The following is a 15,268-nucleotide window of genomic DNA, read 5'->3' as shown; positions in this document are numbered from 1 at the left end:
GATCGGGAAAATGAGAACAAATGAGGAGGGAGAAGAGCCTGAAAACAAGAGTAAGGGCAGGAGGAGACCAGAAGCTGCATAAAGGTAAAGGTGATGGTATCCCCTGTGCAAGCACTGGGTCATGTCTGACCCGTGGGGTGACGCCCTCCAGCGTTTTCATGGCAGGCTCAATACGGGGTGGTTTGCCAGTGCCTTCCCCAGTCATCACTGTTTACCCCCCAGCAAGCTGGGTACTCATTTTACCGACCTCGGAAGGGTGGAAGGCTGAGTCAATCTTGAGCCAGCTGCTGGGATCGAACTCCCAGCCTCATGGGCAAAGCTTTCAGACAGCTGCCTTACCACTCTGCGCCACAAGAGGCTCTAGAAGCTGCATAGTTGGTCTGAAATCACCAAAAGGTTGAAGCCCTAAGTGTTGAAAATATTTCTCAAACTACATCAGACAGGCATCAGAACGTACACGGCATCAGTTGGTCTGTCCTTCCCTCCACCGCACCAGGAGACACAAAAGACCACGAAGAAAGGGAAAGGCTGGCATGGGGGTTTCTGTGCATTTAAGCGCCATCAAGTCGCTTCCTGCTTATTTTGACCTTATGACCCCAAACGTCCTCCCAAACTAGGCGTCCGGTGAAGCTGATGGGCAGTAGGTACAGGGTGGACAAAAGAAAATGCTATTTTTCACAGAGTGATTCGAATGTGGAATTCAATGACAAAGTCAGTCAATGGGTACTAGATGGGGTGGGCTGGGGGGGAACCTCCAAGTTCAGAGGGGTCAAACTAATTTATTCCCCACTCATCCACGGTCAGCCGGCTGGGGGATCTTCGACTAGTCACAGTTCTCTCAGCACTGATCTCACAGAACAGTTTTCTCAAGGCTCTCTCAACCCCACCTACTTCACAGGTGGTGAGAGGAAGGGAAAGGTGTTTGTAAGCTGCTTTGAGACTCTGTCGAGTAAGGCAAAGTGGGGTATAAAAAAACAGCTCTTCTTCTAAGACTGCTGTAATTCTAGCCCTCTCGGATACAATCATAGAATCCTAGAGTGGTAAGGATCCATAGAGGCCATCGTCCCACCCCCTGCTCAGTGCAGGATCAGCCTCCAGCATCCAGGAGAAGGATCTGTCCAGCCGCTGCTTGAAGACCGCCAGTGAGGGGGAGCTCCCCACCTCCTTAGGCAGCCCCTTCCACTGCTGAACTAGAATCCTAGAGTGGGAAGGGGCCATGCAGGCCATCTAGTCCCACCCCCTGCTCAGTGCAGGATCAGCATCCAGCATCCAGGAGAAGGATCTGTCCAGCTGCTGCTTGAAGACGGCCAGTGAGGGGGAGCTCCCTGCCTCCTTAGGCAGCTTATTCCACTGCCGAATTACTCTATGATTTCCCCCTATATATAGCTGTTACCATTCTACATGTACTGCAGGTCCCGTCCTCTGTTCCCAACAAGAACCATTCCCGGCCCTCTCTTTCAAATCCTTCAAGAGAGCCACCCTGTCCCCTCTCCATCTCCTCTTCTCCAGGCTGCACATCCTCAAGTCCCTCAGTCCCCCCCCCCCCCCGGGCTTGGTCCCCTGGACATCCCACTCTACTGAGAGCCTTGACTTCCGCTGTCTGATCCGCCTTCTGTCTTGGTGGGAAAGCCAAGCTGTCAACCCAGTTGGATCCAGACCACAAGATCACTTACGGCGTATGCCAGAGTATACAATTGTGCTTTGACATCCCGGGTCACAGAAGGCGTTTCAGCAAGTCCGAACAGGAAGAAGGCAGTTTTCATCCTGGGAAGGAGAAATATTTTGCTTGGACAATTCCTGAAATGCAAATTGCAGTCCCACAAAGGAGAACTTTATTCAGAGGAGTAGCCCGGTTGGCCTACAGTAGACCGGCTGGATTTGGAACCCGTAGCACCTAAGAGACCAACACAATCTGGGGGTGGGGGGGGGAATGAAGCTTTCGAGAGGCAAATGACATCTTGGTGGACCTAACTCACCGACTGAAGACGAACACGGCTACCCTCTGAATAAACCTGGCTCTGGAGGGATTTTGAATGCATTTCTCGACAAAGGTATCATCATACTTAATAAAAAGCATTGGGTGATAACTAATGATGTATTGGCCCCCGGTGGGACATCCCTCCCTCACTGAGGACCAATTAGAGGCTCTTCCCCACCCTCCTCCCACATCACCTGAACAGGAAGGGCTGGCAGGAGGTATGCCAGGACGCTCAGGGTGACCATCTAGATGTGCTCTACTGCGTTCCACATCCTGCTTCCCAACTGCCCCGCTCTGCAGAGGCTAATGCAGGCGGCCCCATGACAAGCACCAAAAAGCTCCTATGCTGTGGGGCGGCCCAGCTGGCAAGCTGGTCCACCCACTCCGAGGCAGATCCAGCAGGGCGGGGAGGGGGGGTGTTCCTGCAGAACCGAGCCCTGTGTTCTCTGCACCCCTGCCTGTGCCTTGGTGTGGGAGGCACAGCTTGCCAGCTAGCCTGCCCTGCTCTGCACGAGCCACAGTGGGAGGCCGTGGAGAAAGCAGCCAGCAGCCTCCTCTATAGCCGATGCACTGAACCCCCCGTGCCAAGGCACAGGTGGGGGTGCGGGGAGTGGGAAGCCTCCTGCAGAGCAGGACGGTCCAGCCGATAAGCTTCTCCCTCCCACTCTATGACCCATTTTCACTACAGGTTTCACTGAATCCAGCGCTGTCCAAACTGAGAGTGATAGAGATCCATATTTTCGTCCTGCCTCTCTTTCAAGGAGCTCAGGGCCCTTCTACCATTTTATTCCCACAACAACCCTCAGAGGTAGGTTACGCTGAGAAAGACGGCGTCACAGTCTGAAGGGGATATGAACCCTCTAAGTCAGCAGAGCACCCCGCCTGCCGGTCTGCTTATGTTTAACAAGGTTACCATGATCGTTTGCCTTTCCACTGTAGCCCAGCAAAACGTGTTTGCATAGCGGAATTTGCACCCGTGCCCCCTTCCCTCCCGTGCTGGACTCCAGCTATGTGCGTGAGGCCAGGGGGGTGGGCATTGACTCTCACCTGGCTTGCCACATCTCTTCATTTGCTACAGCTTCCCAGGTCATCGAATCAAACCTTAAAAGAAAGAACGGAAGAGATGACATTCTGGGTCAGACCTAAAAGGACACTCCAGTATTCTGTCCCCAGTTATCTGCTTTAGGGGAAGGTAGCTGGAGTTTAATTCAGTGGAGGTGAGTGTAAAAATGACCAAATTGGTGGACAGTTTTCCAAATGGGCCATGATTTATATCTGGCTTGGACAAATTGGTTTTCTTAGAATCAAAGAATCAGAGAGTTGGAAGGGACCTCCTGGGTCATCTAGACCAACCCCCTGCACTATGTAGGACACTCACATCCCAATTGGTCATCCACTGTCACCTGCCACCCCTTTGAGCCTTCACAGAATCAGGCTCTCTGTCAGATGGCTCTCCAGCCTCTGTTGGAAAATCTCCAAAAATGGAGAGCTCACCACCTCCCGAGGAAGCCTGTTCCACTGAGAAACCACTCTGTCAGGAACTTCTTCCGGAGGTTGAGATGGAAGTTAGAATCATAGAATCATAGAGTTGGAAGGGACCTCCAGGGTCATCTAGTCAACTCCCTGCACAATGCAGGAACTCACAACTACCTGCCCACCCACAGTGACCCCACCTACCATCCCACAGCAGCAATTAGCAATTCCCTGGGGATGCAAGAAAAGGCCACAAGAGACAAACGCTGGCACATCCCTTCCTGCCCACCCACTCACCATCTGCCTAAGTTCATAAAAACAGCATTTCTGTCAGATAACTATCTAGCCTCTGCTTAAAAACTTATAGGAGGAGAACCCACCACCTCCCGAGGAAACCTATTCTACTGAGGAACCGCTCTAACTGTGAGGAACTTCTTCCGGATGTTTAGCCGAAAATGCTTTTGAATTCATTTCAACCCATTGGTTCTGGTCCGACCCTCTGGGGCAACAGAAAACAACTGTGCTCCATCTTCTACAGGACAGCCCCTCAAGTATTTGAAAATGGTTATCACATCCCCTCTTCATAGAATCACAGAATCATGGAGTTGGAAGGGGCCATACAGACCCTCTAGTCCAACACCCTGCTCAACGCAGGATCAGCCCTAAGCATCCTAAAGCATCCAAGAAAAGTGTGTATCCAACCTTTGCTTGAAGACTGCCAGTGAGGGGGAGCTCACCACCTCCTTAGGCAGCCTATTCCACTGCTCAACTACTCTGACTGTGAAAAACCTTTTCCTGATATCTAGCCTATATCGTTGTACTTGAAGTTTAAACCCATTACTGCGTGTCGTCTCCTCTGCAGCCAACGGAAACAGCATCCTGCCCTCCTCCAAGTGACAACACATCCTCTTGCTTTCTGATATCAACCCCTTGGTCAATAGTCTCGGCTGCTATGAAAATTCAGGCCAAACTGACTTCTGTAAGCAAACCTTTGCCTCTTGTTTGCTCTTTTCATGGTCTATAGCAGCCTTTCTTGACTTTTTCATCGTTGAGAACCGCCCAAAACATTCTTCAGGCTTTGAGAAACCCCAGGAGTGGCGCGATCGTGAAGAACATGGTTGGGAAGAATAACTATGTACCCTGCATCTAAGAAAGGTAAACTATTTTTCCTCCCATAAGATATCCATCCTTCTAAACTGTTATCGGCCAAAGTTTGCAAGCTTTTCCAAGTTGTTCTTCGCCTCTCACCTCCCGTACTCCTCACTCCAGTTGTAGAGATTTCGGGTACGGCCGGCCCACTCCACAGGGTCGAAGGCCGTTTTAGCAGGCACCAGCTTATCACAGGAGCCCCAGGGCCAAAGGGAATAGTCCTTCTTCCAGGTGGGGTCACCTTCGTGAAGCCCTATGCAGACAAAGGTTTCCTTGCTGTTGCAAACAAACAAGGAAAAAAGGAGAGCACGATGACATTGAAGCACGAGCCCTTCTCTGCATGAATCCAAATTTCCCAATAAAATCACATCGTGCAATAAAGACAGCATGAAAACGGCATTAAAAAGCCACCACATCCTCACTGAAAACCCCACAAAGGCAAGCTAGAGAGACAGGATGGTAGAGCAGGAAAAGTGCTGAATTAGGACCCAGGGAGATGCAGGCGTATGAGGAAGGGCCTTTTTGGTGATGGCCCCGCAATTATGGGACATGTTCCCCAAGGAGATGTACCTGGCCCCTTCACTGTCGCTCTTTAGTAGCCAGTTGAAGACACCCTTATTTAGGATTGCATTGGACCCATTTAATTTATAATATTGGCAATCCTAACTGGACTTTTTAAATTGGTGATTTTCATTGCGTTTTTATGATTTTTTAAAAATATATATTTTACTTATACTGTAAACCACCTTGAGTTCCACAAGACAGAAAGACAACAAATAAATATTTAAGACTAGGGGCAAAGCTCGTTGCATTCAGGAATACATCAGGCGCTAGATTGGGGGGGGGGGATGGGTTGGAAGAACTCTGCAGATGGCCTCCCCCTCCCCCCAGGACCTGGAAAGGCTGCAGGCAGCTGTTGGGGAATTCACCGGCAGGGGCAGCTCTCACCCAGCAGGGATCTGCAGCCTCCGAGCCTCGGAGGGAAGTGGAAGGGGGAGGAGGTGGTCAGGGGTGGGGGACAGAAGGCGATTGGCTGGCTGCTGGACAAACAAGCAAGCCAGTTGGAGAAGGAGGAACTCCAGGAATTTTGCAGAGCTCTATGGTCTAAACCACAGAAATAGAGGACATTCCTAGAGAGTCATACAACATCGATTTCTGCAGTCCCGATAGCCCAATGCTCCCAGGGGTTGCTAGCCAAGGGCTGGCACATCCTTTAGTCCCACCTATTGTCCTGTGAGACAGATGGGGTTGAGAGAACACAGTGACATGCGATCCTCTGGCAAAGTTGATGACATTGTTGGCATTTGAGCAGAGGCAACCTGAACTATTAGGCCAACTACTACGTCATAGAGTTGGTCCAGGGTCATCTAGTCCAACTCCCTGAAGAATTCAGGAAATTCACATCTGCCTGCCCATCAATGTCGTACTGATCTAATCCTAAATGAGTTCTCCCAAAAAAGGATGACAGAGAAGCCCCCAAGGGAAGCTGCTCATTCAGACCAGGGGCTGAGAAACCTGACTGGGGAACAAGCTGACCAGGCTTTAGGAAAGCTACTACATGAAACAGAATGCTTACTGTTTATTTACTTTGAGAAAATGATGCAGATTAAAGGTGATGGACCCATCGGGGAGCAGGCCCTCCACAGGATTCCATCGATGCCCAGGGAAGACCACCCCGGGGAGATGTTTAGCTAACTTTGGCAAGTACCAGGGGTAAGTCATCATCTGGAACCGAGAAGACAGACGACAATTAAAAACACTTCACGTGCCCTAAGCTTAAACTCATTTTGTTTCTTATCTTATTCACTTGGTTTCAACTCTGCTTTCCTCCCCAAGGTGGCTTACCTCATAGGAAATTAAGAGAAATCATGTTGGGTCAGGCCAGTGGCCATCCAGTCCAACACTCCTGTGTCACACAGTGGCGAAAACCCAGGTGCCATCAGGAGGTCCACAAGAGGGTCCAGAAGTCCAGAAGCCCTCCCCCACTCTTGATCCCCGAGCACCAAGAGTACAGAGTTTCACAGCCCCAGACATAAGAACCTAAGAGAAGCCATGTTGGACCAGACCAATGGTTCCATCTAGATCTTGTAGCTAATATCCACTGATGGACCTCTGCTCCATGTTTCTCCGATCCCTTTATAAGAACATAAGAGAATCCATGTTGGATCAGGTCTATAGTCCATCCCACCCAACACTCTGTGTCACACAGTGACCAAAACCATCAGGAGGTCCACCAGTGGGTCCAGAACTTCAGAAGCCCTCCCGCTCTTGACACCCAAGCACCGAGAATACAGATCATCACTGCCCACCACCACCACCACCCTCTCAGTCATCTCCTCTCCAAGCTAAACAGACCAAGCTCCCCCAACCTTGCCTCCTACGTCTTGGTCTCCAAACCCCTCACCATCTTGGTTGTCCTCCTCTGGACACGCTCCAGTTTGGCTACATTCCGCTTCAACTGGGGTGCCTAAAAGTGAACACGGTACTCCAAGGGACGCTGAACCGGAGCAGAGTAATCCAGCCTATCTCAAATTTTTAACCGTTGAGACCTCCCCCCACCCCCAAAGCTTTCTTCAGGCTTCAAGAAACCCCAGAAGTGGTGCCATCATAAAGAGTATAGTTGGGCAGCATAATTGTGGACACATCCACCCAGTGTCCCTCCCCTTCTCACCCCTTCCAGGCCCATTCCTGGCCATTTTGGGAGGGGGGGAACAGGTCAACATGACCATATATGATCATATAACCCCAAAAATGTTTAACACATTTTTAAAATACATAAAAAATGAATTAATTCTCGCCCATTTGGGAAACCCTTCCAGGGCCATCAAGAAACCCCAGGGTTCCACACAACCCTGCGGTAACCCTTCTCTCTTTTAACCGCATGCCCTGAGGCAAAGTAAGGCTGCACTATCCTACAATTTGGCATCAAGATACACTCCCTTCATCTCTCCCGTTAGAACCCTCCGGTTTACCCAGCCCAGCTTTCCTGGTCTCAAACCTATTAGCTGCTCTGTCCCGCCAGCTTGTGTCCCGCCTACCTCTTGATCAACCAAGGTGACGTCCGGTCTCACGCCCTCGCAGTAATGAAGGTAACGGAGAGAATTCCCCGGCAAGTCCCCTCTCAAAAGGATGACGGCGTCCGGAGGCATGGAGGATAAAACATTCCTCGCAAATTGGTCCACGACGTCATTGCGGCTTTGGTCACAGATGCTGGGCAAAAACAGATACGATAATGGGCCACCAAGTTACTGGAGAGCCAGCATGGTTTAGTGGAATATTTAGTGGAAAACAAGAATAACGTGGTATCGTTGAAAGTTTTTGTTCTGCCTGCAATTCTGCCAAGGGCCAAGCTCGAGGGCTGACGCAGGATTGTAAGCCTAAACTGCAACTTACCCACGTACGGCTAGATCCCACCTGCTGGATCTAGTCGGTTTAAAGCAAAACTGACCAATAGTGTGCCCTGATGGGAAGATCTATTGTGGGGCTTTTGTATATAAGTTGGGATTGATTGTGGGGGTTTTGTTCGGTTCAGTTTTGGTTCTTGAATGATCATGCTGCGGAATTTACTGCTGACCCCCTAGTTTACTGCTCACCCCTTCCTGAATATGTTCCCCAGAGGGCTCTTTGATCAGGCAATGCCAATCTGGCCCCAAGGAATTTGGCTCCTGCCTGGTGGAATGAGCTCCCAGGAGAGGTCAGGGCCCTGTCAGAACTCTGAGTTCTGCAGGGCCTGCAAGACGGAGCTCTTCCACCAGGCCTGTGGTTGAGGCCAGCCAACGATAATTCAAACAACAACAACAGAAATCAAAATTCAGGCCTGCCTCCTGCCCCCACCACCCCTTGATTCCTCCCATTTTAACATCAACTGCGGTCAAATCATCATCAGTTAAGGCTGGTGTGAGAGCAACCAATTGCAGTTTGTCGAATTGTATAATTTTAACTTGTTGTATTGTAATTAATTCATCTTGCTTTCTTGAGTTTTGTTCTGTTTTAAATCGTGTAAACCACCCCAAGATGGTTCTCGAGAGGGGCGGTATATAAATACCTATCTATACCTCTTAGCTGCTTTTAATATCTGAGCAGAGGCCTGCTGGGTTGAGCCTGTCCGGCCTCTGTTTCCAGTCCACAGGCCAATCAGGACGCACACAGTGATCTGATTGTCCCGTGGACTGGAAACAGAGGCCGAATCGGCCCCCAACGAACCCGGCGAGGGGCAGCCTGGTGAAATCTCCGCCAATCTGCCCCTGACTGCGCCAGGAGAGGTTGGTGGGGCTGGCTGGGGGTGGGGCGGATAGGAGTTCCCTGCCTCGCAAACACCTGCCAAGGCTTGGACAGGCCACAGCAGCCGTTTACAGGGCAGGGGGGATGGCTGCCAGGGGGGAACGGGATTCCCACCAGCCTTGTGTACCTGACCACAGAAGCTCACACCTTGAATGAAACTTTATTGGTCTTAAATTGCCTGTCATATACATCCTCCTGTTGTGAATGGGAGACGGAATTCCTGACTTTTTTCTGAACCCTCCCTTGCCTCCTTCGCCAGGTTTTATGGTTCAGAGAGGCCTTCTCTCCCCTGTTGTGAGAACTCTCTCTTATCTATCCATGTTCTTGTCTGGTCGGTGCTGGAAATTTACTGCCAGGAACAACAGGCAGGGCAGACCAGAAGTCTCCAGTCATTCCTGCCTTTTTAGATCAATAGTCTTTCCCATATGAACCCCTCTTCCTGCCTAAACTGCCCCCCTATATATACCACTACGGGGGCGACCTATGCTTGCCTCTGTCAATATCTCCTGTGCTTGCCTTGCTCTGTCCTGTTCCACCCCATGGATCTCTTCAATAAAGACTGAACTCATAGAACCCCATGTGTCTGGAGCACGTCTGTACAAGGGGGTCCCTTTTGGTCAAGCGAACTAGCCCACGGTTCGTGATAGTGCCCCCAGACTCAAAATTTGTTCTGCTGCTTCAAACCAACACGGCTGCCCACTGGAAGGTATCATTAGCAGACACTGTCCATCAGAACATCACATGGGCTTCCCCTATCAGTTTGGGGTCTCCTCCTACATCCTCCCTCTTATGGAGAATCAATAAGCAATGACTCAGCACAGGATATTTAGAATCATAGAGTTGGAAGGGACCTCGTGGGTCATCTAGTCCAACCCCCTGCACTGTGCAGGACACTCCCAACCCTCTCGCTCATCCACTGTCACCTGCCACCCCCTTGAACCTTCACACAATCAGCCTCTGTTCAAAAATCTCCAAAGATGGAGAACTCTTCACCTCCCGAGTTTTATTTATTATTTAGATTTATAAGCCGCCCTCTTGAGCCCATCCTCTTGGGACGGCGCACGGCATTAGAAATAAACCAGTAAACCCCCCCTAAATACATGAAAACTGTTAAAAAGCTAACATCCCATCAGAATCTTAGATGGCTGATGGTTACACAATGCTGGCTCCCTTAGGCCAATAATTCCCACCCACCAGTCAGGTCCTTAATGAATAATTGGCGGTCTGTTACCTGTAATTGGAGTAGATCTGTCCCGTAACGAGAACAACAGCGACTATCCATTCCAGGCAATGTAAAATTTGGTTGTTCCCAATGAGAGCCTTGCCCAGAGAAAAGAGGGAGGAGAAACCCAGGCCAGCTAGAACAGCAAGGACGGCGTTACTCTGCATCCAGAACCGCTCGACCTGTGGAAAATCATGTGGACAAGAGTCGCTACCCCAATGAGGAACAATTCACCCCAATCTTCCTAGCTGTTGTTCCATTCATATAGCCGGGGAGGAAGGGTAAAGGTATCCCCTGTGCAAGCACCGAGTCATGTCTGACCCTTGGGGTGACGCCCTCCAGCGTTTTCATGGCAGACTCAATACAGGGTGGTTTGCCAGTGCCTTCCCCAGTCATTACCCTTTACCCCCCAGCAAGCTGGGTACTCATTTTACCGACCTCGGAAGGATGGAAGGCTGAGTCAACCTTGAGCTGGCTGCTGGGATCGAACTCCCAGCCTCATGGGCAAAGCTTTCAGACAGCTGCCTTACCACTCTGCGCCACAAGAGGCTCTTAAGAGGGGAGGAAAGGAGGGACTCCAAAATGGGGATCCATCTTGAATTTTGAGAGAGGTTGTTTCTGCTACCATAAAAAGGCTGCTTTCTTGGGTAGGGCAAATTAAAAAACGGCTGCCAGAAGGGAAATGCATAATGGGCACTTCGTTTGCTTTCAGATTGATCATGCTAACCCACCACCTCCTGAGGAAGCCTGTTCCACTGAGGAACTGCTCTCACTGTCAGGAACTTCTTCCGGATGTTTAAACAGACTTTCTTTTGCATTAATTTCATCCCGTTGGTTCTGGTCCGTCCCTCCAGACTCCAGACTCAACTCTTCTTCCTGAATACAGTGAGACAGCTATTGAAAAAAAAAAAAACAGAGCAAACTTACCACGCCCATAAAAAGAGGTTTGGAAATGTCCAAGTTTGCTCTCCAAGCAAAGAAGAAGGAGTAGGAGAAGAACATCAGAGTAAACAGATGCACCAGAGGCGGCCTCTTCACCTCCAGCCTAGAAGAGGAAGGGAGGGAATCAATCAATCAGAAACATACAGACATTGGAAAAATCACAGAGCCTTCAAACCACAAAGCCTTCTCCACTTACGACACAGAAACATCTTCAGTCACCACCCGCCAGACTGTCAAGGGCCAAACCTGCTCAGTCCTGTCAGAGCAGGGGAGCTAAGAAAGTTCTGCCCCTGGTTTACTGGTTGATTGATCCTCATTAGATGCCCCTATGGGACTGCCGTCTTGGGGTGGTTCACAACATGCAATAATAACAACAGTTCAAAATCTAAGTCCTTTAGAACAATTAAAATACGCAACCCGATGGTGATATCATCGCTGTGCCTCTTCTAAGGAGGCCGGTGGGAGATGTCTACTAAATGGCAGGGGAGGCCCTTTCACGTTGGTTGACTCATTTGTCTGTACAGGCCTCGACTATAAGCCTGGAGGAGTCCTGCTGCACAGACCCTATGGCAGTGGTCCCCAACCTGCGGGCCGTAGCCCGGTGCTGGGCTGCGAAGGCCAGGGCGCCGGGCTGCGGCTCCCTCTCCCCACCCCCCCTCCGCAGTAAAAAACTTTCCAGGCCACAAGCTTGCGGCCCGGGAAGCTTCTTACTGCGGGAGGGCGGAGAGAGGGAATCAGGGCCGCGCCGCGCACTGCGCATGTGCAGCCAGGCCGCGCATGCGGACATGTGCCATGCACGGCCGAAATTGCGCATGCGTGGCACTTTTGCGCGTGCATGATTTCGGCTGTGCATGGCACATGCGCGCATGATGGCCCAGGCGCGATGCGCGGGCGGGGCAGTTGCCCTGCCGGTCCCCAGCCTCAGAAAGGTTGGGGACCACTGCCCTATGGGATCGGGACCCCCTGGCAGGGGGCTGCATGAGAAGGAGGAGGAGGAAAAGGAGGAGGAGGAAGAGGAGGGGGGAATTGAACCCTTTTCTCCAGGTTAGAGGTCACCACCAGGGGTAGTCAAACTGCGGCCCTCCAGATGTCAATGGACTACAATTCCCAGCGAATGCTGGCAGGGGCTCATGGGAATTGTAGTCCATTGACATCTGGAGGGCCGCAGTTTGACTACCCCCGCATTACACCAAGCTGAGAAACCCACCATGAACTGGACCGACTCCACCAAGGAACCCACACCCCTCAGTTTGCAAGACCGGAATAAGACTCTGAGGACGTTTTGGAAGACACTCGTCCCTAGGACCGCGGGTAAGTCAGAAGGGACTTCCCAGCAAACACTGTGTTTTGAATGGCAGGGGCTGCTGGGAACTGTAGTCCGAGGACACCTGGAGAGCCACACTTCGGCCAACCCGGCTCTAAAGCAATACCGTCCTTAAGTTACACCGGCCTGGCTTGAGCGACTCAGAAGGGGAGAAGGCTTCTAGTAACAAAAAGAGATCCCTCTACCTGGCTACGGAGCACAGGGAAGCCGCGATCGCAAGGGATGGGACAGCGAGGGAAAGCTCCGCCATCTGCGTCGCTTGGAAACTGTGGAAACACCAGAATGCCAGAAAAGACTGTGAGCGAAGGCGTAAACGTCGGCCGATGCTGTAGGCAACAGAACTCCAGCAGACAAAAGAAGAGCTGTTTTTTTGTGCAACCCGAGGAGTGCCAAAGCGGCTTGCGAATGCCTTCCTTTCCTCTCCGAACAGACAATCTGTGAGGCAGGTTGTGGCTCAGGGAGCTCTGCGAGAACTGGGCCTGGCCCAAGGTCACCAGCAGGCCTCATGTGTTTCAAAGTGGCTCACAATCACCTTCCCTTCCTCTCCCCAGAACAGACAACCTGCGAAGTGGGTGGGGCTGAGTGAGCTCTGAGAGAACTGGCCCTGGCCCAAGGTCACCCAGCAGGTTCTCAGGTGTTCCAAAGTGGCTCGCAATCACCTTCCCTTCCTCTCCCCAGAACAGACAACCTGCGAAGTGGGTGGGGCTGAATGAGCTCTGAGAGAACTGGCCCTGGCCCAAGGTCACCCAGCAGGTTCTCATGTGTTCCAAAGTGGCTCGCAATCACCTTCCCTTCCTCTCCTCACAACAGACCCCCCTGTGAGGTGGGTGGGGCTGAGTGAGCTCTGAGAGAACTGGCCCTGGCCCAAGGTCACCCAGCAGGCCTCATGTCTTTCAAAGTGGCTCACAATCACCTTCCCTTCCTCTCCTCACAACAGACCCCCCTGTGAGGTGGGTGGGGCTGAGTGAGCTCTGAGAGAACTGGCCCTGGCCTCAAGGTCACCCAGCAGGCCTCATGTCTTTCAAAGTGGCTCACAATCACCTTCCCTTCCTCTCCTCACAACAGACCCCCCCCTGTGAGGTGGGTGGGGCTGAGTGAGCTCTGAGAGAACTGGCCCTGGCCCCAAGGTCTCACAGCAGGTCTCATGTCTTTCAAAGTGGCTCACAATCACCTTCTCTTCCTCTCCCCACAACATAAACATCAGGAACAAGAGCGACCGGACCCCGGCCACACCGCCCGGAAAACCCCCACCAGCCCCCTGGCTCAGGCCATGAAAGCCTTTGTTCCTTGACATTGCTTTCTGCTGTTTCCAGCTGAGCAAAAATGGGGATCCAACGCATTGAAGTCTTCACTTGATGGTCACTGAGGAAGCTAGGGACAGATTTGCACGTCACTGGATGTCGCGTTCTGACATTACTGCAATGAATCACTGGGATGCTGCAATACCCAACGACGTGTCGATCCTGCCAAGCTGCGTTCCCAGTTGTAACGATGTGCCAAACCCCGATGTCCCTTTTCTTCCCCCCATTTGTAATCGTACCGTCCTTTGCACGAGCCTGAACAGCCTGGAGCAAGGTGAATAAATTGCCTGGCTCGGTAATGACAGCTTCCGACGCTCGTACGAATTAAACCACACAGCCTGCATGTACTTACAGCAATATATCCGTCATACTGGATCCATTTTCCGATTTCGCCTGGACCGAGAAAAGAAGAAAGAAACCTTGCGTTTACGCTGCGTACGTTTTAAAGCAAAGGCCCGTGAAACGTGTTTACGTCCTCTTACTGTGGCGGTTTTCCCACGGAGACTGTGCTGAAATAATGACCTCTGTCAAGATGAAAAGGCAAATCCAGATTAAATACGAGTGGTTCTGGTTACCACGCCGCGAAGCAAAGGGAGGAAGCGGATCATGACACTTCCTGTTCTGCCAGACACTTCCTGTTCCAGTTCTGACACTTCCTGTTCTGCCTGAAACTTCCTGTTCTGCAAGACACTTCCTGTTCCAGTTCTGACACTTCCTGTTCTGCCAGACACTTCCTGTTCCAGTTCTGACACTTCCTGTTCTGCCAGACACTTCCTGTTCCAGTTCTGACACTTCCTGTTCTGCCTGAAACTTCCTGTTCTGCAAGACACTTCCTGTTCCAGTTCTGACACTTCCTGTTCTGCCAGACACTTCCTGTTCCAGTTCTGACACTTCCTGTTCTGCCTGAAACTTCCTGTTCCAGTTCTGACACTTCCTGTTCTGTCTGAAACTTCCTGTTCTGCCAGACACATCCTGTTCCGCCTGGCACTTCCTGTGCCAACCCCCCACCACGGTGCTCTCCAAAGTACGTGCTTTTCAACCGATGCGAGAGGTTGTTTTGCTGCACGAGGCTTTTGGCATGCCAGAGGAAACGCCCGTCAACCGCAAAACAGACTTAATTCGACTTATGTGACACTTATAGACAGCGACTATTCTCACAATCAAGGAGCACAATTTTTAATTGGTCTCACATATCAATTATGTACGGGGCAGTAGTCCGGAGTGGCAGGGGCAGCGGGGCTAATTCCCGATTGTGCATGACACCAACACCATCCCCAGCCTGGCCCAAACCAGGGCCCTGGACAGCCTACAGTAAGTGAGTGCGGATACTTCCGCGGTCCCTGTGAAGCCATGGTCACCATCTGCGGCCCTGCCGGGACAGCCCTATGCATAAGGGAAGCGCTGGGCCATTGATGCAGGGCCCAATCCAAGAATGGCCTTAGAGATCAGAACTTGATCCGGGCCAGGACTGGTAACCGATGCAGCTGCCTCAGCGGAGGCTGGAAATGGGTCCTCCAAGATGTACCAGTGAGGGCCCTGGCAGCTGCACTCTGCACCCACTGGAGTTTCTGGGTCAAGGACGAGGGGAGGCCAGCAGA

At 51.5% G+C, this 15,268-nt stretch overlaps 1 protein-coding gene across 4 annotated transcripts in view; it reads right to left on the bottom strand.

Annotated features, from left to right (window-relative positions):
* TMEM260 (transmembrane protein 260) overlaps positions 1-15,268 on the bottom strand; it is a 135,551-nt gene that overhangs the window by 73,950 nt on the left and 46,333 nt on the right. For all 4 annotated transcript variants that reach the window (XM_077323991.1, XM_077323990.1, XM_077323989.1 and 1 more), the window contains 9 exons: positions 14,023-14,063; positions 12,555-12,635; positions 11,031-11,148; positions 10,113-10,285; positions 7,639-7,810; positions 6,177-6,325; positions 4,700-4,876; positions 3,026-3,079; positions 1,674-1,764 (listed from right to left, as the gene is read on the bottom strand). In XM_077323991.1, the coding sequence (XP_077180106.1) occupies positions 1,674-1,764; positions 3,026-3,079; positions 4,700-4,876; positions 6,177-6,325; positions 7,639-7,810; positions 10,113-10,285; positions 11,031-11,148; positions 12,555-12,635; positions 14,023-14,063 (1,056 nt within the window). The remainder of the gene's footprint in view (positions 1-1,673; positions 1,765-3,025; positions 3,080-4,699; positions 4,877-6,176; positions 6,326-7,638; positions 7,811-10,112; positions 10,286-11,030; positions 11,149-12,554; positions 12,636-14,022; positions 14,064-15,268) is intronic.

Source organism: Paroedura picta, chromosome 2 (assembly GCF_049243985.1).
Source record: "Paroedura picta isolate Pp20150507F chromosome 2, Ppicta_v3.0, whole genome shotgun sequence".
Lineage (NCBI taxonomy): Eukaryota > Metazoa > Chordata > Lepidosauria > Squamata > Gekkonidae > Paroedura > Paroedura picta.
The sequence above is the reverse complement of the archived record's forward strand: the minus strand, read 5'-3'. Positions and strand labels throughout refer to the sequence as shown.